Below are 24395 nucleotides of genomic sequence, written 5' to 3' on the forward strand. Positions count from 1 at the left end.
ACTGGTGTGCTCAGTGCTTTGAAGTCTGATAAATGCCCCTTATTTTTCATTACTGACCTCACCCCCGTATTTGGAAGTTATGACTAGATTTATTTATTTGGGAATATTTTATATTCCCAAATTCTCAGTGATGTTAAATCTGCATGTCAATCTCAAGAGTCTGCTTTCTTTTCATCTTGTCTTTCCAGCCTTCTGCCTGGTCCAATCCTCTGCAACTAGCCTTCTAGAATTTTCTTCAGTTACCTCTTGTGTGGCTCCCACCATATTCATTCTTAGATGTTTAATCAGTACTGGGAAAGGGAGTTTGTTTTTCCTTTTTCGTATTTTTCCTCTGCGTTCAGTGTTTGTGGCTTTTATCGATGGCTTTCAAATTAGCTGTCCAGCTGACTTCTTATATTTTGTTATCGAGTTCCTTGGCTATTGCAGCTGTGTCATTTACAAGGAGTTTCTTAAATCTTTTGTATGAATCCCTTTTCTGTCTGCTTCATTCTTTTTCACTCCTGTCTTTTAGATTTCTAGTGTGTCTCCTGAAAATGTTTTTGGTCTCTGGCATTCAGCGTTTTTGAAGGGCTGACAGCATCTGTTCTTTGGGGTATCTGGATGGTCTTCTTAATCAGGCATATGCCATAAATTAAATTTATTGAGAATTTTCTTGGCATCCTGTGGAAATAATCTTCAGCTTTGTACTGTTCTGTTGCTGTATTTAGCTCAGCTTGTCTCCATGCTGAACTCTCGCAGATTCCTGGGATGACCCCTCCCCGGTCAGAGGGAACCATGCTTTTGATCGGGTGCTGAGTCCTGTTTGCTAAGTGGAATTTCAGATCCCAGTTCTAAACAAAATTAGCCTATAATTTTCTTCTGTAATGTTGTCCTGACAGGTTTCGGGCACAAAACAAACCACATGGTTTGCTGTTTTATGTAACATTGGTTGGGCAGCTGGTCAGGTCAGGGGACCCCTGGGTGTGCTGCCCCCCTCCGCTGCTCCAAGTCTGGGCTTTGGTCATCTAGGAATATGTTCTGCTTCTCGGCACCCTTCCCAGCTTTACCTCCCCCAGAGCAGGTATTTGATAAGGCAGCCTTCATTGTCCACTCAGTTTCTGCCTCCACCTCCCCTGTCCTGTTTGCCTCGTTTTTTAAGGCCATCTGATGCTGGGACCAGGCAGAAGCTGCTACAGTACTGTTCTGTGGTGGGGTTGTTTCTAATAAATTGTCATTTATTCTGCAAGGAGGGGCAAGTCCTGTGCTAAGTGGAATCGAACTGCCCCTGAAAATGTTCTCGCTTCCTAAAGCCATCTGGCAGAACGTTCTTTCATTAGCAATGGTTTTAAAGATGTCCAAGTTTGGAGATAATCTGACTCTCCGGGAGGCATGCCTGGGTCTGTATTCAGTATCCAAACTCAGGTGCGGGCTGCAGGGAAAAAGTGTATTTCCAACCGCAAATCTTGGCCCATCACAACTATGCCACCTGCTTTGTCACCCTCATTTGCCTTCATCCTGAAGAATGGGGGCCACAGAGGGGCTCAGACTATGAACTCTGGACGTGGGTCAGCTTTGCTGTGCCTCAGTTGGCTCGTCTGTAACCTGCAGTGATGGAAGCACCTGCCTGAGGGGGCTGTCAGCTTTATGTGAGCTGAGGCCTGTAAAGCATTTAGGACGGTGACCAGCATTATAAACTTCTGAACTCTACGTCATCATCGTCGTCATCGTCATCATCGTTGTCATCGTCTGAACCTGAAAGACTCTTCACACACCAAGATAAGCTTCTAATTTTTGGCCAAGAAGATGAGTCTCTCATCTCTGTTCCAAGAATATAAAAATGAGACATGTAAAAAAATTATTTCTTAATGTTTTATATAAAAATTTTATTTTTAGGGGCTCCTGGGTGGCTCAGTAGGTTAAGCATCCAACTCTGGATTTTGCCTCAGGTCATGATCTCAGTGTGCTGGGGTGGAGCCCTGTGTGGGGCTCTGAGCTCAGTGGGGAGTCTTCTTGTCACCCTCTCCCACTGTCCCTCCCCTTGCTGGCACACACACTCGCTGAAATAAATCTCTCTCTTTCTCTGAAATAAATAAATAAATCTTTTTTAAAAAGCTTCTATTTGTTCTTTTAAGTTTGTATTAATTGATAACATACTACTGTGTATTTGTTATACTTAAGAGTGGGATAGTACATTTTAAAATAAAATGAAAATATTCTAAATTTAAAAACTAAAGAATCAGAAATTTTTTAATGCAAGTTGAAACTCTCTGGACCAAGAACAGCATGGGAGCACACAGCAGTGAGCAGGCACGAGGAGGAGGCCTCGTCAGGCACTGGCACAGTGCTCTGCGATCGCTGCTCCTACGGGGCCTGGCCCCAAACCAGCCTGGAGGGCTGCAGCTGGACCCCTATGAATCCAAGTGGGATTGCCCTTCCCTGCAGGACAGAGGTGGAGGGTACGTGCCTACAGCCTGCCCTGGGCTGTGGGTGATAAGACAGCAGCTTCTCAGCTAGAAGGCAAGTTAAGGAATGCATAGACACTCAGTGTATTTAAAGAACCCCCATAAATGAGTAGAAAAACAATCCAGTGGAAAAACAAGCAAAATAAATGGATAAATAATTTGAGAACAGAACTTACGCACAACCCTTATGCAGGTGGTTCATCTCATCTGCAACCAGGTGAACGGACATTCAAATATTCACATTAAATTTCTCACCCATCATCATTTTTTCTCTTTTATTTCTTTTCAGTGTTCTGCCAGAATTCATTGTTTTGCAACACACCAGGGTTCCATGCAATACGTGCCCTCCATAATACTCACCAAGCTCACCCAACCTCCCACCCTCCTCCCCTCCAAAACCCTCAGTTTGTTTCTCAGAGTCCACAGTCTCTCATAGTTTGTCTCCCCCTCCAATTTTCCCCCAACTCACTTCTCTCCATCTCCCCATGTCCCCCGTGCTATTCCTTATGCTCCACAAGTAAGTGAAACCATATGATAATTGACTCTCTTCTTGACTTATTTCACTCAGCATAATTTCCTCCAGTCCTGTCCCTGTTGATACAAAAGTTGGGTGTTTATCCTTTCTGTTGGAGGATAATACTCCATATTATATATGGGCAATAACCTCCTTATCCATTCGTCAAGATGTCCAAGAAGGGCATTTTGGCTCTTTCCACAGTTTGGCGACTATGGCCATTGCTGCTATGAACATAGGGGTACAGATGGCCCTTCTTTTCACTGTATCTGTATCTTTGGGGTAAATACCCAGTAGTGCAATTGCAGCATCATAGGGAAGCTCTATTTTTAATTTCTTGAGGAATCTCCACACTGTTTTCCAAAGTGGCTGCACCAACTTGCATTCCCACCAACAGTGTAAGAGGGTTCCCCTTTCTCCACATCCTCTCCGACACATGTTGTTTACTGTCTTGTCAATTTTGGCCATTCTAGCTGGTATAAGGTGGGATCTCAATGTGGTTTTGATTTGAATCTCCCTGATGACTAATGAATGAACAATTTTGTATGTGTCTTGTAGCCATTTGTATGTCTTCATTGGAGAAGTGCCTGTTGCTATCTTCTGCCATTTTTTTTTAAGATTTTTAAAATTTATTTATTTGACAGACAGATCACAGAGAGAGAGGAGGAAGCAGGTTCCCTGCTGAGCAGAGAGCCCGATGCGAAGCTCAATCCCAAGACTCTGGGGTCATGACCTGAGCTGAAGGCAGAGGCTTAACCCACTGAGCCACCCAGGCGCCCCTCTTCTGCCCATTTTTTGACATGATTTGACATGTGTGTGTTGAGTTTGAGGCGGTCTTTATAGATCTTGGAGATCAGCCCTTTGTCTGTACTGTCATTTGTGAATATCTTCTCCCATTCCAAGGGTTGCTCTTTGTTTTGTTGACTGTTTCCTTTGCTGTGCAGAAGCTTTTGATTCCATCATCTTGGCAAGAGTTACAATTACGTATTTTCTGGTCATGGTGGTATTCTTTTATTTTTGGTCAAGGAAGAGGTGGTGGTACAGTGCTGCATAATGGTTCCAAGCTTAGAATCCCATAGACTGGGTTCAGACACTAGGGAACAGACCACCTCCTCCCACCTCAGTGAGAGTGACGGGAGCCCTATTCATGGAGTATGGCCAGGGTCACAGCGTGTGGTCAACTGCAGGAAATGATGTTGGCCATTTCTCAGAGCATGAGTAAGGAAGGGCAGGTAGTGGGACCAGAGCAAAGGACCTAGCAGAGATGCCTGCTAATGACCTTGGGAAGATCAGTGAGGGACTCACAGTAAAACACGGTGGATTGAATGAGCAATTTTCTTCCCTGTTCTTCCTGAATCACCTCCAACATGGCAACAGGAGATGTCAAAGGCTATAAATACATGAGGGCTAAGGGAATGTTAGAGCATTTTCCAGAAGATACCATGAAAATATCGAAGGAGGGAAAGCAGGTGAGATGAGGACGAGGGGGCAGGCCTGAGAATGTGGGACCTGAGGGCCAGCAGAGGGGGAGCGAGGAAAAGCCCACCTTCCAGCAGAACCCTGCGAAGAGAGGAGGCAAGGTCTGGTCCTTCTGAGGTGGGGCTAAAGGTGGTAGGTAGACTGCAGAGAGCAGGTGCCCAGCTGCCCCTGTGCTGGCAGAAGAGGCTTGTGCAGGCAGCCTGGCCCCGAGGATGCCACACACAGCTGAGCGTGGGGTTGGGAGGTCAGGGTGACCGCAAAGAGGAAGGGAGAATCCTCACTCCTGACCCAGTGTCTCCATTCAGGCAGAGAGTGAGCCCCCTGGCCAGCACGGGAAAGACCTAATGGGTTGTGGGTTTCCCCCTCATCCCAGGGAAAGGGCCAGGTTCTTCCCCACCTTCTTCCCCCTGGGAGAAATATTAAGCCTCTTCCCAGACACACTGAACTTTCCATTAGCTTTTCATCTGGTTCTTGGATACAAAGAGAGCAAAAAATTTCCCAAAATGTCAACCAAAAAAGTCTGCCTTGGATATATTTGTCAGGGTCCAGGCTGGAAAAGGATGGCACACTCAGCAGGATGGTTAAGAAAGGGACTGGCAGAAGAAATGGGGACAGAGTCTCGAGGAACCAACAAGGGTCCTGAGGCAAGCAATGCAGAGAGGCCACACTACCTTGAACCTTTGGTAGAAAGAGGCTCCCAACCATGTGCTAACTGGCCAGGGAGCAGTGGGAGAGGACATACCTGCATCCCATTCTCCTCCCACCCTCCAGCTTCCTGTCTGCTGCTCCCACTGACTCAAATGAGGACGAGGAGCCCGCTCAGGCAGTCCTGAGTCCCAGGGCAGCCGCCTCTCACTTCTTATGTCCCTCATTACGGGTCTCAAGTTCACAGTTGTTGCTTAGAGCTGTAAGTCATTCACTCTCCATCGCAGGGACTAGTCCACTGTGAATTCACTGCAGTTTATCTGTTCATTCTTTCATTTATAAACAGTTGGGTTATCTCCTTGTTTGAACTCTTATAAAGAAACGCTATTATGTTCATCCTCGATACAGATTTACAAGAGTTTCTCTGGGGAATGATTGTTTGTTCATAGGGGCTGCCTGTGTTTGACTTTATGAGGTGTTCCAGAATTCCTTTCCAACGTGGTCATTCCACCTCATAGCCCACCAGCTGTATGTATGGACAGGTCTGTGCAAAATTCAGACTCACAGCTTCTTCGTCTCTGTAATGGGTGTAATCATGCTGGTTTTGCAGGTACAGTGAGAAATGAGTCTTATCATTGAGGTGAAAGGATTTTTAAGCTATGCATTTGATAATGGTAACAGTGGTCATGTCCGAAAATCACTTGCACCTCGAAACAAGACATAAATGGTCTGAAGGGAACTACATGCCATGTTCCTGGTTCACGTTTGTTTTGTTATTCTGGATGCCCATTTCATATGTCTCACAAAGGAATTTTCACTTATTCTCTTGTCTTCCACCAGAATGTATAACAAGATGTGGCATCAGACCCAAGACACCCTCAATTCTTTGCTTGATAAAGAGTCTCAGCACATGATGGAATCCCAAAACAATCAAATCTTCATCTTCCAAATGTTAGCCACCTTCTACATAAAATACGTGCAGATCTTCAGAAACTTGGAGGACGTTTATGACCAGATTGTCCACCCGCAGAAGCGAATACTGATCCGAAAAATCCTGGATGGAGTGATGGGTCGCCTCCTGGAACTGAAGAATGAAATGGTTGAATTGGAATTAACAGAGTTTCATTATTTTGATGACATCCTACAGGATCTAAAGTTGGCTCCTGTAAGTACTCAGCTTCTTCTCTTATCTGTTTCTTGTTGCTTTAAATCAGCCATGTAGGCCTGTAACCAATTTTCTACAGGCTTTCTAGACATCTGTGCTGGTTGTTGTATGAAAAGTTGAAGCGTTGCCCCTCGGCTGGGCCATACCCACCCGGACAAGGATTGAGTTCCTGTAGCTTTGGGTACAGACAAATCTTCACACATTCCTTGGGTCCACTGGACACTGAAGTTGTTGTCTTCCTTGTCTCTGTGGGTCTGCCCAGGTCTGTTGGCTGGAGTAAGCCAACTCTTCCATAAATATCCTGAGACACAAACCCTCCCAATTTCCAGTCCCACTGCCCCTACTTCTGTTTCCAAAGGAGATCTCCCTCTGGCCTCTGTTTCCCATCATCTTCTTCAGGATGAACAGCCAATGGGTGGCCATTTCCTTCCTCCCAGGTGCTTGTGTCTCCTCCTTTGCTTTGGGTCTTTGGAGACTCGGGGATTTTTGGCAATAGGCCTTCAAGCCTCAGACAAGAAAGAAGGGCATCCTCCCTACCTCTGAAGCCCTGGAGCCATGAGCATTCTGCCTCCCTGCTGTCCTCCCAACCTTCACCACCAGACACCCACTGCCAGACTCCTTGGATGAGTCTGCCAGCAGTCAGTGGACAGAGAGCTCACTTCAGGACCACAGTCCTGTGAGCTCAATCTTCATTTTGAAAGGAACATTTCCCTAAAATAAAATTGAAAGGAGACAGTGTTCAATCTTCTACCTGGCATTTAATGCCCCTTTCTTTTGAAAATAGTCAAGAGTCTATAAAGGTTATGTTTGTTTCTGAAATAGACTTTCCTAGCATTACTACTGCACTTCATTGGATTGGACTCTAAAGAATAACTAGAACGACTGGAAATGTTGAAGTTCCCTCCGAAACTTTAATGTTTATTGCCATTCATTTATAAAGGCGTGGATTAAAGCAATTTTTCGATCAGGTGTACTTGACTCACCCGGGTGAGTCTACCAAGAACACCTGAGGATAAACATGAAATCAAGTCATTAAATCATATCCCTAAATTGAATTAATAAATCAGTATTAAATGTGTTAACTTAATGCCAAGAATATTAAATAATATTCTCGAAGCTGGAGAATAAGAAATTTATGAAACTTCTGTGGTGGGCTCCTTCAGATTTTCTGGTTCACCTGGTTCATCTTTTCAAAGACCATGAACACTGAAAGGGGTGACAAATGACGGACATTGTCCAGGAAGCCTTCCCAGTAGGAGACTCTCAACTGTGTTTCCCACCATTTCTGGAGGATGCATGGTGAGCCATGTGATGACATGGGGGTCCAGATGGTTAGGGGGCACGTCTAATAGCAGCAGCTTGGACCCCAGGAGCTAGTTCCAGGCCAGGAAGACACGTGTGCCATCTCTGGGAGCTCCTACGTGGCTCAGCTCTGCACCCCTGTGTATGGGCCCCCGTGCCCACCACCTGCACAACACACAGCTCTCCGTATAATATGACCCCCCCAGTCCAACCACAGTTGGTCATCTCAGGGATGGGTACTGGTGGTGGCGCCAGGCAAGCCTTCCCTCTGAGATTCTGAAACAGACAGAAAGACCAGTTTCTGTCTTGGAGTCTGAACCGGGGACTCCCAGGTTTCTGAGTAGTTGGAGCCTTCGTTCTCAGATGCTCAGAAGAATGAAGAAAGCTGCTCCTGAGCATAAAAGAGGGAGAGAGACGGAACAAAACAGACTTCACCAAGAGGAGCAGAAGGAAATGCCAAGTCCTGGAGGCTTCCTCATCCCCGGACACATCCCTGCTGCTGACAGACTCTCCACTGTGCTCCTGCCCTGCGTCCGAGAAGTCATTATTGTCCCCTGTGGCCAAACTAACCAGAAGAGTGTTTCTGCAACCTGCCACATGAGGAGCCTCTCTAACAGGTCCCTGATGTCGAGAGACGTCTCAGGGAGAGAGGGAGTTTCTCTGCCACAAGGAGTGTCCTTTATCCTGCCCTTTAGAGGAGGGGAAATCCCAGGGTATCTGAGATGGACGTTTGGGGTGTCATGGACGGAGGCCACTGATATGTGTCTCCCCTCTCTTCATTCTCAAAGGCTGTATTTCCTGCCCCTCAAAATCTTAACTAGTGGACAGGGGTGAGCTGTAGCACAAAAATGTTGTCTTAAAAGTTGGGAAAGTACAGCACTTAAACATACTTGATAATAAATAAAATCTCAACATTGAATAAAAGTGGAATATTTCTCCTCTGACTGCCCTCCATTCCCAGGTCTCACTCACTCAGTGAACCCCAGGACTCACCCCAAAACTCCATTAGTCTAAAAGGTTTGGTTTTCAAAAACGGTTGCCACCTGGTATGGATACCATCTCACCAAGTCCTAAAAAAGACACCCCTTTATGTTATAATGCTTCTTCAAGGGAAGGCCTATTCAAAATCCCCCGGATGAGAAGGTGTGGAGAGTCACCCCAGAATGGGAAGAAGGGAGCTGAACATGAGGACCAGAACCTTAGCTTTGCTGAGCCAACTGGTCTACCAGAGCGCACCCAGGAGTGTCTGAGAGTCTAGGACAGTATTTCTCGATGGGGATGGCCAAGGGCCCATCCCATACCCCTGAAAAGCTCTTCTGCACTCCTGATTGTTGAACTTGGGCTGGGAAATATTTGTGTGACCTCCACGAACTGAAATATTTGGTAATATGCATAAATGAGAAACAGGAGTTTATATTGATTGCATGAAAAAACAAGTTTCCTACTAAAGCAGATGAACTTTACCAGTAATTTTTATAATTTCAGGTAATGTAGACAAAAATAAAAACATTATTAGGAAAAAAATTGTGATCACTTACATGCAAATAATGATGCTAATGATAAATTATGAAGTTGAATTCAAAGGTCTCTGCATCACAATGCTTTGCTATCTTAATTTGCATTATTACTTTAGGTAGGCTGAGATGATATTATGTTTCTTTAAAGGCCTTCATTAAGTTATCATTAGTTAATTGAGAATTAACTAATGTGAGTTCTCAAGTTTTACTGTAATGATTAAAATAAGGGCCAAGGTGATGGTTTTTCCTTGTGATTCTGTGTCTCCTTAACAGTGATGAATTCTCTTGACACCATTGGCCTCATGACCTCTTAGATCAGGATGGGAGGTAAAGTGTGTCCCTTTAGTGTACAGTCCTTACTATACAGTTTAGACAGATTTAAGTTCTGGGATTGGGACAAAAGTGACAGTTGTGACTGATTGTGACAAAATTGTGCCCTTTGGCTTATTCTTTCTCTCCTCTAGCAACAATTAGATATTCCCATTCCCAAGTATTTTTTGAAAGAGAAGCTGGAAGTCATCAAAGGAAGAGAGAAAATCCTTGCTCAGATACTAGCTGACATTGGACTAGATATTCCCGATAAGGTTTGTACATCATTTTTATAAACATCCTTCCGTAATTGATAGAACCTTTTTCTGTGCATCCTGATTGTGTGGGAGACAGATTATTTCCAGTGGAAGGAAAGCAGCACCCGCTCCTCTTGCTATTCCATATGTGTAAGAAGCTGCTTCCCTTGGAGATGTATTTTCGATGACGCACGACCATTATTTTTCAAGAACTTAGAAATAGGGATTGAAACCTAACGCTTTGTTGGTTCAGTCAGCATCTCTGAGACAGAGTAGATTTATCAGCTCAGCTTGAGTTCTCATCTCAGACCCCTAACCTAAAGTCAGAAGTGGAATGTTATCTCGTGAAATCTTTAAGTGTTAAGATAACCTACCTGTCAGTCATTACCTTCCAGACTTTTCTGCTTGGCACTTTTATACCCAACTTGTGGCAAGTCCGCTGAGCATTTCGGTGGCCCTCGCTGCCTCCTGCACATCAGTGCTCCACGGCCTTGGTTGGTCATGGCTCATGCAGGGAGGTGGCAGTTGCTATCCAAGCTGGGACTATTCCGAGTGAAGCGGGCACTGTCAGTAACTCTCCGGTGCCCAGGGCAGAGCAGCACATGAGAGCTTCCTCTAGACAGGTCCTGCTGAGTGTTGTCAGCCTGGGTCCTGGTGCCAAGGAAAATTCCAAGCGCAACCAGAAGGACAGTGGGGCAGGAACAGGATGTGCCCTGTCTGCCTGCCGCAGGACACACGGGGGTGGGCTCACGGTATCCTGCGCTCTCTCAGCTGCGGGCATGCTTCATGCTGCATAGAGGGCTCGCTCTTCTCCCTACAGCCCAGCCTGTCGAAATGGTACTCATTCAGCAGAGCCCAACTTGATGCAACATCCCTCCAGCAACCTACACCGACCCAGCTAACTCAGGACCGTCTCTCCCTCCTCCACCTCTCCCCTAACAGACTGACCCTTCCCCTACATTCCATTCCTGAAGTTGGTCCGGGGCTGTTTTGAGAGGGGTCATCTCACCGTCCTGCACCTGCTGGTGCCTTCAGTCCACACATCATTCAGAAGGAGGCACTCAGCCCTTCACCCAGCTCCCCCAAGGAATCCCCTGGCACAGAACATTGACAAACAGGGCAGAATTTACAGCGGATTTTATAGGGGAAGTGGAGGAGGGAGATGACATTGTACACACTATGGTCAAACCCTAAAAATTCCTCTTGGCCGTTTCTTTATTCTGCTGTCCCTCTTTGCTGGGGCGGGGTCAGCGGCGGGGAACCTTCTTTCTCAGCAGGCAACGCTAGCTGGCCCCACTGGGTAGAGCCGTCCATCTCCCTCCCAGCCCCGACTTCTGGTGGGCCCAACGTCGGCAACACGCCGGACTCTGGGCAACAGCCCTTGACATCTGTGTGACTTTCTTATACCCTTCAGTGCCTCGTGACACCCCATTTTCACCTCAAGCTGCTTATTTCTTGAAGACATATGCAATATACAGCCCAAAAAGAATTTTGAGAGGCAACTATTACCATCCAGTCCTACATCTCTAGTGCTTAGTATTTACTCTTGGGCCTTCCATAAATGTTCAAAAATCTTTGTCGTATTAAGTAGACCACTCAAACCCTCAGAAGTCTTCAGTAAGGGCTGTAATGATTTTCAGAGTGACCTTGTCCGGTTCACTGCCACCATGATATCCATTCTGTTCTAACCCGCTGAGTGCATTTTTGGAAATGTGAGCTCACTGCAAATTTGAGGTGACAAGATCTCACCGAAAACCGAACTCTGAGGAAATGTTACTGAAACAGCCCCTTCAAAGGGAACCAGGCTTCCACACCGAGGATCCGTGGATGCTCTTTTGGGAAAAAGGTCAGTCTTGGCTCAGATTGGCTCCACCCCTTACTAACCATGGCAGCTCAGGTCAATTCTATTTCTTCGGTCAGCCTCAGTCTTATTAACTCTTGACTGGTCAGAAGAATACCGGCTTTGGGGTTGCTTTGTGCATTTGCCAAGAGGATCTATGAAAAGCCTTTGGCTTCTGTAGGGTCTCAGGAAATGCCCCTTCCCTCTCCCTGATCCTTTCTGGACACTGTCCCCCCACCCCCACCCCCACAGACAAGAGATCATCATGGCAAATAGGGGCTTTGGGGATGAACCAGAGCACCCCACACTTGGAGCCTCAGTGTCTGGCACCATGGCCTGATAAAGGGGCCACCCTTCACTCTGACACCTTGGCAAAGATTCATCCCATGATCAGGAGTTTTCTGATTCTGAAGACCTCTCTCTTCTGCCTCTGTCCCTGTATGAGGCTTCACCCAAGCCAAGCCATATCCCCAGCTTCTCCCTCACTCCAAGGGCCATAGAGGGCCCTCTGATCCCACTCAGAGCTCTCACAGGGCTCCAGATGCCCCAGAAACCTTGCTCTTGGCTCTCCTTGGGAAACCACACAGTCCCACACCTGGCTTTGTCTCCTCCTAGACCACCTGATTCCCCCAAGGCAGCATTTTACCACCCGAGCCCTGGTGTTTCTCCAATTATAATCTTCCTATCCCATTTGGATGTTTTGAAATACAAATTTGTAAGGACTAGAAGACATTTCACATGTAAATTGAATACTTCTAAAATGATTTTAATCTTACTCATGATTACTAAATCATCCTGTAATGGATTTTGATGTCAGCATTTTACTTCATATGATTTTTAAATTCTAAGTTCTCATATTAAAGATATGCTTTTTATTTATATGTTCCTACTACTAAGTTAATAAAACATAAAAATCAATTTTGAGGTTTATTGAATTCATTTTATTGGCATTCCTGGTATAATTTCCTGCCAACCTAGAATATTATGGAACTAATTGGTATTTTGTTCAGAATGGAAGAGGAACGCTTATGGGGTTCTTAAATAGGGAACCAGGGCCCGATAACCATGGCAGGTTATCAAAATTCACATAACTGATGAGTGAAATGGTTAGTATTAAATCCCCATCAGACTCTCGATCAACAGCTTGGGAACTCTTAGCAAGGTAGTGTTAGAAGTAAGCACATGATGTATCTGGGACCAACTGAGGGAGTTAACCTGTTTAAACATCGACTTAACTTTAAATTTTTCACAGAAATATACCACAAAAAGTATCCCTCTAGAAGAGGCTGTTAAACTAATCCAGATCGCTGAGCGGGCACGGCAAGGTCGCCTAAGAGCGATGTTCATGAAACAGATCTTCCTTCAAGAATACAGAGCGAAGCAAGCCAGGATGCTTGGCGAGAAAGTCATCGACATGGGAGCCGCTGCACTGCAGATTCAGAAGGTGTGCGTGGTGCTCAGGGAGCTGGGGACAGGTGTCTTGACACAGCCAGAGACCCACCCCAGGGTCAGGGGTGAGCTCGGAAAGCCCAAGTCACAAAATCCTACCTTTAATAGAGCTGGATTTTAAATTCCAAAGATTTTTTAATCTTGCCCTGGAGAAACCATTAACTAAGCTCGGTCATGTTTTTTTAGATTTTATTATAAATTGGTATAAAATGCAGGGCATCTCATTCAAATATTTTTAAAGGTCATTGATAATTGTGGGAAAGAATGTGGCAGAAAATTCATTGAGGGCTTATATCCTCAATGTGCATTCACACATAGATGCAATCACAGAAAGGGAGCAAGGGTCCACACCTGCTGGCCGGAGCTGGTGTGTGCTGTTCATAATGCCAGTGACCGTCACTAAGAACCAGGACATCGATGTTCTCTTTAGAAGTGGGCCTGAGGTTTCGTCCCCAAATGAGCACCATCGGTTTGCACCTTATCTCGTTCCAAATGGAGGCTAAGGTCGCTTGCAGGAAAATCTAGAAGCTGGCATATGGGACAAATGAGAATGAGAAAAGAGAGAAGGGGGGGTGCCTGGGTGGCTCAGAGAGTTAAGCCTCTGCTTTCAGTGCAGGTCATGATCTCAGGGTACTGGGATCGAGCCCCACATCGGGCTCTCTGCTCAGTGAGAGTCTGCTTCCTCCTCTCTCTCTCTGCCTGCCTCTCTGCCTGCCTCTCTGCCTACTTGTGATCTCTATCAAATAAATAAATAAAATCTTTAAAAAAAAAAAAAGAAAAGGAGAGAGAGAAGGAAGTCACCAGGAGATCATAGACCCCAGCCAGAGAGTCAGGACCCCATCCCTGATGGGGTCTGAATGGGGGTGCAGGGCAGGGAATGGAGGGACCCATAACAGACTTTCCTTTCAAGTTTCAATGAAGATAGGAAGTTGTAAACAAGCATCTGAATTCAGAGCTGGGCTGTTACCAGTCTTGGACATGACCATGTTCTATTTCCCCACATTTGAGTGAAAATTTTTCTTTTAAATCTATAAAGTGCCCCCCCCCCTTAGATCTAACCTGAAATCTGGAAGTTTCTCTTGAAGAAACCCAGGTAGGGGACTGTCCCTAACCAAAATTACAAGTTAGGGGTACCTGGGTGGCTCAGTGAGTTAAGCCTCTGTCTTTGGCTCAGGTCATGATCTCGGGGTCCTGGGATAGAGCCCTGCGGCAGGCTTTCTGCTCAGCAGGGAGCCTGCTTCCTCCTCTCTCTCTCTGCTTGCCTCTCTGCCTACTTGAGATCTCTGTCAAATAAAATCTTAAAAAACACAAAATTACAAGTCATTTCTTCTCTCACAGCCTCGTCCACCATTACTGACGTAAAACATTGCACACATTTGAGATGGTCAGCATCATGATTTGATAGACATATATATTACAAAGTAATGATCACCGTAAGCATAATTAAAACATCTCACATCACATACTTACCCATTTCTATAGTGAGAACACTCAAGGCCAGCTGTCTTAGCAGCTTTCAAGGACACAACATTGTGTTGGTTACAGTCACCCTGCTGTACACAGACCCCTAGAACTCATTCATCTGAAAACTGGAAGTTTATATCTTTTGGCCACTTTCACACATTTTCCTCACCCTTCAGCCCCTGGTGATCCCGAATCTACTCTATTTCTAGAATTCGGTATTTTAGATTCCATAGCTAAGGGAGAGGATGTAGTAGTTGTCATTCTCTACAACTTTTTTCACTTTTTTGCCCTCCAAATTCATGCATGTTGTCACATATGTCAGGACTTCCTTCCTTTTTTTTGGCTGAATGATATTCTCTTTGTATATATACCACATTTATTATCCATCAACTGACCCATTGTTCGCATGTCATTGCTATTGTCAGTAATGCTGAGATTAACGTGAAGGTGTAGATTATCTCTTCAAAACAGTGATTATACCATTTATTTCTTTGATGTATTAGACAAGTAACCATTTCTTTGCTTTCAGGTTTGGCGAGGTTTTAGTCAATGCCAGAAAACCAAGAAACAGAGAGAAGAGGAGATGATATTCCTGGGGATGGTAAGTCCTCCTGCAGACAGGATATGTGTAGAGGTTTCTTTGAGATGTGTGTCTTCCTCAGCATCTGTAGCCAAGAACATGGGTTTGCCATTTGTTGCCTTGTGACAGTATTACCACCATTTACCAGCTCACACACACTCATCACCTCAGCTGCTGTAGGTCAGGGATCTGGGCTTAGCAGAATGGTCTGCTCGGGATCTTGCAAGTCTGAGGGCCGGGTGTCACTGGAGGCCCAGCAGGGCAGAATCCACTCCCAGGCTTGTGTGCATGTTGGCAGGACTTAGCTCTTCGTGGGCTGCAGATTGAAGGCCTGTTTTTTGCTAGTTGCTCACTGGAGACGGATCCCAGCTCCATGTCAGGTGGGCCTTTCCATGTGGTCACTTGCTTCACCAGAGCTAGCAAGGGAGAGAGGGGATGCCTACAATCTCATGCAATGACCACAGAAGTAGTGTGCATCACCACTGGGTGATGGGTTAGAAGCAAGTGTGATGCACACCAGGAGGTGGGGGTCATTGGGGACTGGCTTAGAGTCTCCATCTGTGCAAAGGACTTTTCTACATTATCTGCATCATCAAGCCAAAGGCCTCTGAGGAGGTCTCATTTGTCTTCTGCCTGAGCCCCTCCTGAACGTAGAGCCCCTGCTTCCCAGGCCTGCCCATTCTGTTCCGTTCTAGAAGCTTCTTCCTTTCATTTACCTGAAGGCTGCTGGCTGATGGCTGCCACAGCTTGGCTGTGGTTCTGTCCCCTGTGGCAACTCAGAACATCTCTGCTTGCCCTGTCACCTGACGAGCCTTCAAGGATTTGAAGGCAGCTCTCGAACCCTCCATGCCAGCTCTTCTCAGAGCCAATTACCACCACAGATGGTGACCAATCTGGCGAGTTTTACTTCCTGACCTGCTCACTGTCCCTGAAAGGATATTACAATTTAAAGGAAAAGAAAGCCTGTTAACAGCATTGAGTTGGTGCACTGGAATGATCTACATTATTCGGGGCTCCCTGTTCCGTGCCAGGAGAAAAACACTGCAGTGATAATGTTGGTAAACACTGTAACCGAGTCTTTGAAAATGCTGATCAGGAACCGAGCTCTGGTGAGGCTAAAGAAGAAATAAAAACACAAATACACTCTATATAACCACAGATACCAATACATTAAAAAAAAAAAACTATTAGTATCATGAGTAACCATGGTCACAAATTAGAAAATACTGAACAGAGAAGATTATCCAGGGAAGTCTAATATCGAAATAGATCAAAGAGATAAAATACCTCAATAAAACGATCACCGCAGCAAATGCTGGAAAGGTCTCGTAAGCACCGGGGTTCGTTTCAGTCTGGTGAGAGCCAGGGGCCAGGAGGACTTGGACGCACAGGACAGTTACTGGGACAGAGAGGCAGGGGGAGCTCCGCGGGGACGCAGGGGTGACCAGACAGAAGTGAGGGAGAAGGGTGGGCGGGAAGAGCCAGCACAGCAACACATTTCCAAAACAGAGGCCAACACCATCCAAAACAGAGGCCAACACCATCTTTAAGTATCTATGCTAATGAAAGAATAATAAACAGGCATGGGGATGCCCAGTCTGGGAAAGGACCCAGGGATGAGGGCTGCATGGGGACCACTCACAGGTTTAAGTGCGCACTCACCCACTGGGGACGATTTGTTTCATCACACGCTTTAAAACACACCTGTTTGCTCAGAAATCCCTACCCTTTGCAACTTCTTTGCTGAAAAAAAAAAAAGAAGAAAGTGAGCAAAGTTTACAATATATAAATATTCATATTAGGGTAGTTTTACAGTCACAGACGGGTGTCCAGAAACAGTTCACACAGTTAAAACACCCCATTGTGTATGTTCAGGAGTGATGTTTAGGGTTTCTCTGTGTGGCGCAAAGTGTGTGTGAACACATGATCCTAAATTTATGCTTTTACTTATTTTTACATTTCTCTATCTTCAACATATATCTTATGTCTAAAAAATTACAGATAAAATATGTGTTCAGAATTTTGTCAGAGGGGAAAAAAGATAGGAATCATGGTTTAAGCAATTTGTAGCGCTTTTCACTGAAACTTCATGTAAGAGACGCTGAGCTCTAGGGAACAAACTGGCTGCTGGAGGGGGCATCCCTGGGTGACCGGCATTCAGGAGGGCACGGGAAGGAATGAGCATTGGGCGTTAGACGCAACTGATGAATCACTAAATTCTTCCCCAGAAACTAACTTTTAAAAAAACTTTAAAATTAAATAATAATTCATAATACCTTTTCCCAATTCTGTGTAGTTCTTATCAAATGTGTATCTCAATAGGACAAAAATCAGGATTTAAGATTTTCCTTTCTATTTGTAAGTTAATATGCACAGAATACTGTAAGTGAAAAAAAAATGTGATCTGTACTTTTTTAACCAATGGAGGGATGTGGGTTTTGTTATATTACTCTTCTCTTCCTCTGTGGGAGTTATATTTGCTCACACTGCACTCCCACGTCTCACTGTTAGAGGAGAGAAATCGAGGGTCACCGGTGTGTGACTGAGCAGGAGCAGGGAGGCAGGCAGCTCCACTGATCTGTGATCAGTAAACACGTCCGCTGATGCTGTGTTTCCATCAGGTCTTCGGGTATGAAATATTTAGATTTTCTGTTCTGAGATTTTAGATTTAATTACATTAGAAGATCTTCTCAGTGATACTGTTAAATATAGAAAAACTGTAATCCGGTCCCACATTCAGGATGCAACCGTGTAACTTGTGTCAGTTTGATGACGGCACGTTCTAAATTACAAATGGCGTGGTCAGTACGCTTCGTCTGGGAATGTCTTATGTCTCCCTCTGGCCCCACATCCTGGACCACCCCACCTCCAGCTGTGGCCTTTGTGCACCACCTCTGTTGTCAGCACAGAATTAAAATTGTGAATTATTTTGCTCGAGGAAGGAATTCAGCTCTGGGTTCCAGACATTCGGAAGAGCATAGTCTCCCCATGAAGGGGAATGGGACCACTGCATGTGCTTAGAAAGTCTCAGTTGTGACGTCCTGCCTTTATTGTCCAAAAAACTATGGTAAATCGTACCTGAGTATGCTTTACATGATTTGAGAAACACCTTGATCTTGATCACCTACATTTTTGAGTTCCCTTTTATCTTTGGATTTAAAAGATAAGTCAACGTTTATTTTTGGAATTGAGACCGCTGGGAACCACAACCCATCCTGTACCGTGCTGTTGCTGGGTCACGCTAGGAGAGCCATGTGGGCAAGCAGTCTCTGCCTGCTGTTGCAGATTTTATCTTTATATCTATATTTACATATTTATAAATGCATATAAATATAATAAATATTATACCTGTAAATATATATTTATATATTGCATATAAATATAAATAAATATTTGCATAGTATATAAATATAAATGTGTATTTGTGTATAAATATGTATATAAATATAAATCTATATATGCTTTTTTTTTTTTTAAGTAGGCTCCAAGCCCAGTACAAAGCCTAATGCAGGGCTTGAACTCATGACCCTGAGATCAAGACCTTAGCTGAAATCCAGAGTCGGATGCTTAACTGACTGAACCACCCAGGCGCCCTGGAGATTTGTAGGATTTAACACATTCGCTGGGTGGCATATTATTTAGTCATAAAAAGAAGGAAATCCTGGGGAGTCAGTTAAGTGTCTGCCTTCGGCTCAAGTCATAATCCCAGGGTCCTGGGATCAAGCCCAACTCGGGCTACCTGCTCCTTGGGAAGTTTGCTTCTCCTTCTCCCTCTGTATCTCCCTCCTGCTTCTGCACTCTCTCTCTCTCTCTGTCAAATAAGTAAAATCTCAAGAAAAAAAAAAAGAAAGAAAGAAAGAAATCCTGCCGCATGCTATAGCAGGGGCGAACTTTGAAGACATTATGTTAAGTAAAATAAGCACTCACAAAAAGAGAAATACTGTGTGATTTCACTTATCTGAGGCACCTAGTGTCGTCAGACTCAGAAACAGAATAGAGCAGTGGCTGCCAGGGGCTGAGGGAGGGAGAGGGAGCAAATGCCGCCCAGTGGGCATGGAGTTTCAGTTTTGCAAAATTTACAAGTTTTACAGACCTGTGCCCCAACAATGTGAATACCCTTAACACTACAGAACTCTATCTTCAAAAATGGCTACAGCGATAACATTGCATTATGGCCTTTTTATCACGATTTAAAAAAATTGTTTTAATTGACCAGGACATTGAAATGTATGCTGAAGTGGTTCTATAAGAATCATGAATCACTCGTGGTCCTAAAATACAAGTTAAAAATTACATGAGATACTGCATTTCCTTGAATCCTGATGTTATCAGTTGTAAGATGCATCATGATTTTTATGTACTTTTAAAGAAAGAAAATATTGTCGAATAAGCCAAAACACAACCTTGATGGTAGGTAAGACACATCCATCCCTGATTTGAGTTACGTTTAACCAGGAAAACTAGTTTCCTATGCAAAACTATGCATCTTAGAATTGGTGAGATAGGGTAAGTTCTTTCTATCTTATAAGCAAACAAAAAAAGTTTTTTCAAATTGTAATTATTGACAAGAGTAGGAGGAGACACTCTTTCTCCTACACCATGAATTACATCAACTCGGCCTTTCTAAAAGATCCTGAGCAAGGTGCCCCAAGTTCATTAACATATTTAAATCCCTTCGCCCCCATGCTCTATTTCTGAATGAAGGAAATCATCAGAAGTAGAGATTTATGTGCATGGAAGTCTCCTTAAAAAGTGTTCTTTTTAAGAATAATTTTTAATTAAATATAAATTTAATTTAAAAATTAGATTTTTAATTTATCTTTAAAATATTAAAATTTAAATATTAATTTCAATTTAATTGATAATAATGTAAAATTATAACAATAATTAATAATATAATAATTAAATAATAAAATAAATTTAATGGCTTGATTTAATTAAAATTAAATATTGAAAAGTGTCTTTTTAATAATGAAAAATTGGGAATAAAACCCATCAGAGTAGGGATGTAAGTCCCCAACTTCTGGTGGACCTACACTGATGCCATAGTATGTCACCATGGAAAAGCATGTTCGTGACTAATTTTTTATGACACGAAAATGCTCTAAGTGAAAATTCAAGGTGTAGAATTATACATAGAATATGATTTCAACTAAATATATTCACACATCTATGCACATGCAAAAGAAAGAAAAGATACCACATTCAAATAGCGCTCTTTTTTAAATGTAGAGACTTCAGAAGATTTTTTTCTGTCTGTATTTGTATTTTCCAATATGCTTAAATTTTACTGCAATAACTGGGGGAACATATACATTTAAAATGAAAGCATATGGCTGTAGAATCATATCATTTTTTTTTCTCCTGAGATCTCCACACCATTTGGTGCCTCTGGATGGGGAGATAGACAATGACACAAATGTGTTTCTCTGTCCCATCCTTCAGGGGCACACAGACTCAAGATGTCATGATCAACACAATGGTGAACTCCACCTTTCTACTTTCAACACTAAACTAGCAGTCAGAAGATTCTATCTAAGATCATCTAAGTTTGATACAAAATTTTACATTAGTAGTTTGATTCAAAAATTTCCTTTCAGGGGCACCTGGGTGGCTCAGCAGGTTGGGCCTCTGCCTTCAAATCAGGTCATGGTCTCGGGGTCTTGGAATCGAGTCCTATATCAGGCTCTCTGCTTGGCGGGGAGCCTGCTTCCCTCTCTCTCTCTGCCTGCTTGTGATATCTCTCTCTGTCAAATAAATAAATAAAATCTTTAAAACAATTTTTCCTTTCCATTTAATTCAGCATACATTTACTGAACATCTACTATACGTAGCATTCCAGAAACCTGAGAATGGCCCAGCACTCCTTTTCATCCTGAAGTCTTAATTGCTTACAATGATAGCACACAAAGATAGAATTACACATTTATTACTGTAATTTTTTCTGTTTTACTTTGGAGTTTGCATCTCCTCAGATCAAACCAAAGAAGTCTGTATAAATTTTTCAGCATTGTAGGGTTTTAGATACTATAAAGAGACCAACTTGTCTGTTTCGTGTTAAATGTGACTTTCTTCAGTTTGCCTTTCTTTTCAAGTACATCTCCTGCTAGTGTGTGTTCTACTGAAACCTTACATCATTGAGAAATATATGGATTCAATTCTTAAAAGAATGATATCTTCTGTTCTCTGGCTGATAACCATGAAAATCCATTATCCCAACTCCAAGAAATGTTTTCAATTGAATCTATTTCCCACTCTGTCACTAATGAAGATATTGTCCACTCATTTTAAAATTTCACTTTTCCATTATTTCATTTCGTTACATCACGCCAATGAATAAACCATTGACTTATCTGTTCAAAACCGTATTTGTATGTTTTGGGAAGCTTGGCCTGTTTCCAGGTATTTAGTTACTGAAACCAGAATTAGAACAAGAGATATCATTATGCCTTCCATTCCTGACCAAACGTTTCCTTTCCCATTGTCATACAAATTTTTTTTATATTGCCGTTTTAAATATTTATATTCTAAAATCTACAGAGAAAATAAATAGCGCTCTAAAAATTCATGTGCAGTTATTTTAATTGGCAGAGCCAATGGAGTGGATCGAGTGGAAGGAAACTTAATGAATGTAATACATTTCCTTCTGTGGATCTCTTCGAAATAATTTGTCCTACGGTCATGCCCATCATATATTTTATGTTACCCTGGAGCTAGCAGTGTTTTCATTATAAGAAAGAACACTGGGGGACACTTATTAAAGAGGAGGAACTGTCACTTTGAAATGAGTCCATGAAGGCCTCAAAGCACCATAAAACCCAGCTTACCTTCAGATTCTAAAATCAAACAAGCTATATTATTATTTTGGTCATTACGGTCTTTCTGATTAACAAATAACCCAAAGTTGGAGCTTGGGCACCCACAGAATTCTCAAAAGGCAGGTCAGTGAAGGATCTCCTTGGGAAGGCGGTACTTCTGGCGCCCTCCGCAGTCATGGACTCTTTGGGAACTATTGTCAAAGCCAAAATGCATGAAGGATCAAAGTGAAGGGCCCCTCACGGTCACACTTTAGTTTCAACCGAAACCCACGTCATCATCCCACATGGTCATGTCTATCATTCATTATAGTTGGCTTCAAATGATGTTTGTTTCTAGAAATAAATTTATTCCCCAAAACACGGATTTGGATAACACCCATTATATCTGGGGTTCTGTTTTAATTTGTTTTAGTTTTATTTTAATTTCTAAAGGCAAAAGAGCTATTCCCTAAGTGTCTTTTGGGGAGGCATCCTCTTAGAAATGAGTGCAAGTCTTCAGGCACCAGCTCTGAAGGGTTTGGTCCACCATGATGATGAAGACCCAAGCATATGGCATGGCCAGCTGGGAATGGGAACCCAGCTCTACAACGGGGCACGTGGGGGAGGGGGTTAGAGCAACATACTCACCCTCCCTCTGAACCTCAGTTTCTTCTTCTGTAAGAGCAGGATGCTGCTATCTATTTCACAAAGCTATTAGAAGTGCTTCAAGAGAGTTTAGAGGTAAAGGGCCTATCCAGGAGCTTGGAATACGATATGCCTTCAGGGAATCGTGGCCAACATTGATCCTCCTGGAAAATTATAGTACAGTGTCACAGTAACTGAATCACAAAAAAGTGTGATAACTATTATCTGTAACCGAACACAGTATGTTCCAAAATAAGTCGTTGCCTAAAAGAGACATGCCACCAATTCCCAAATATAAACTCTCTTGGCCTTTGTTATTTGCTGCTCAGATTTATGAAGCTGAAATTAGTCTGTTAAAAGTAGGATCTCAAAAAGCAGTGGAGTTGGGGCAGCCCACGGGGGTCTGAGTCTAATCCGCAGCCACCTCAGATAGCTGTGGGGGGAGAATTCTGAGGATCCCAAAAGACAGCAGGTGCCACCCACACACCACCCACACTATGTGTGTTGCCCCAGAAAAAAGTTCGCAAACCCGGAAAGGCAGTGACTTTAGTACGGGGTGGGGGGGTGCATGAAGGGCTCTTAGGCTGAGCAGGGAGATCAGAGCTTGAGGGAGGACACCATTTTCTATTAAATGGGATTTTACAGTCTAGCTACTTGGGCACTTTTAGTTTGATGTTGTTACTGTTGTGATTCTGCTTTACTCTTGTCCTGGGTCCCCAGATCATCAGAAGTTACAAGAATCCTCTTCTTACCCTCCCTTTGTCACCTGATCCCAAGGTTTCTTTACCTACATCCTGGGGTAGGACATTCGTCCTCATCTATCTTAGATTAGGGCCCATTACGCAGTCTGCTAATGCAGCAGGTAAAGAGGTTAGGGCCATGAATGCTGGAGCCCTCCTGCCCGCGTTCAGATCCTGGTTCTCCTCTCTCCTAGATGGGGGAATTTGGGTGGTGACTTGACTTCTGGGTGCCGCGGTTTCCACATGCATGAAATGGAGATGGCTGTGGCACCTGACTCCTAGATAGGTGTTCATTCCTAAAGAAATTGCTATCTGTCAAGCATTTAAAATAGCCTCTGACACATTCACAGTGAGTGCCAAGGGACCGTTAGCGGTTGCTTTTCTTCAAATGGTTTAATATCATGGGTTTAGAGTTTCACATCATCCATGATTCAAAAATGCTTACAAATTGCCAATTTTTTTAAACCTATTTAAGTTAGCTAAGACCGAAAAAGTTAATGTCACCATGTTGGCAAAAAATGGAAAGACAGGCTCTGTCCTACACTGTTGCGGGGAGAGAAAATCCTCTAACATCTTTGCAGGGCAGATCAGCAATCTAACAAAATTACAATGCGTGGTTTCTAAAATGTATGGTCTATATTATCCCAAAAAAACCATTTTCAGACAAAAGTGGCTTAAGGCAGAAGAAACCTATCAATGGAGCTTAGAGGGTCAGAGCAGAGATGCCAGAAATAAACCTGGAGGGCCAAAGCCCCAGTCTGCCCTGTAGGGCTATGTGACACGGGCAAGGTCACAGGACTGTGTGACCCTCCAGTACTTCCACTTCCTTCCCTATGAAATGAAGATAAGAAAGAATGCTACCTACTTAAAAAAAAGCCATTAGGAGGAATAAATTAGTTAATATTTGTCAATCACTTAAAATTGGGCCTCCTGACCTAGAAGGGCCATCATCCAAGTGTTTATTTAAAAAAATATTTCAAGAGAGTAAGACACAAAAGTAGCCGATTCTATCTAAGGGTTCTATCACTAATCAAAAATAAACTCAACTTACCCATTCTGGCCCTGCTCCTCACTTAGCAGATCTTCAAATGACTAAATTTTTAGAAGCTAGCTTGTGGGAGTATATATATATATATATATATATATATATATATATATATAATATTAAACTATTAAAGTTTATATATGTAAAATATATATAATAATAAAATAATATATATTAAAGTTATATATATAAACTATTATATAATA

General features: G+C 43.4%; 1 protein-coding gene across 2 annotated transcripts in view; it reads left to right on the top strand.

Annotated features, from left to right (window-relative positions):
- The window catches only part of IQCA1 (IQ motif containing with AAA domain 1), a 146466-nt gene that overhangs the window by 4009 nt on the left and 118062 nt on the right, over positions 1–24395 (top strand). For both annotated transcript variants that reach the window (XM_013048473.2, XM_004777557.3), the window contains exons 2-5: positions 5920–6244; positions 9528–9647; positions 12722–12913; positions 14912–14983. In XM_013048473.2, coding sequence (XP_012903927.1) covers positions 5920–6244; positions 9528–9647; positions 12722–12913; positions 14912–14983 — 709 coding nt within the window. The remainder of the gene's footprint in view (positions 1–5919; positions 6245–9527; positions 9648–12721; positions 12914–14911; positions 14984–24395) is intronic.

This window comes from Mustela putorius, unplaced genomic scaffold (genome assembly GCF_011764305.1).
Source record: "Mustela putorius furo isolate JIRA1106 unplaced genomic scaffold, ASM1176430v1.1 tig00003869_pilon_pilon_pilon, whole genome shotgun sequence".
Lineage (NCBI taxonomy): Eukaryota > Metazoa > Chordata > Mammalia > Carnivora > Mustelidae > Mustela > Mustela putorius.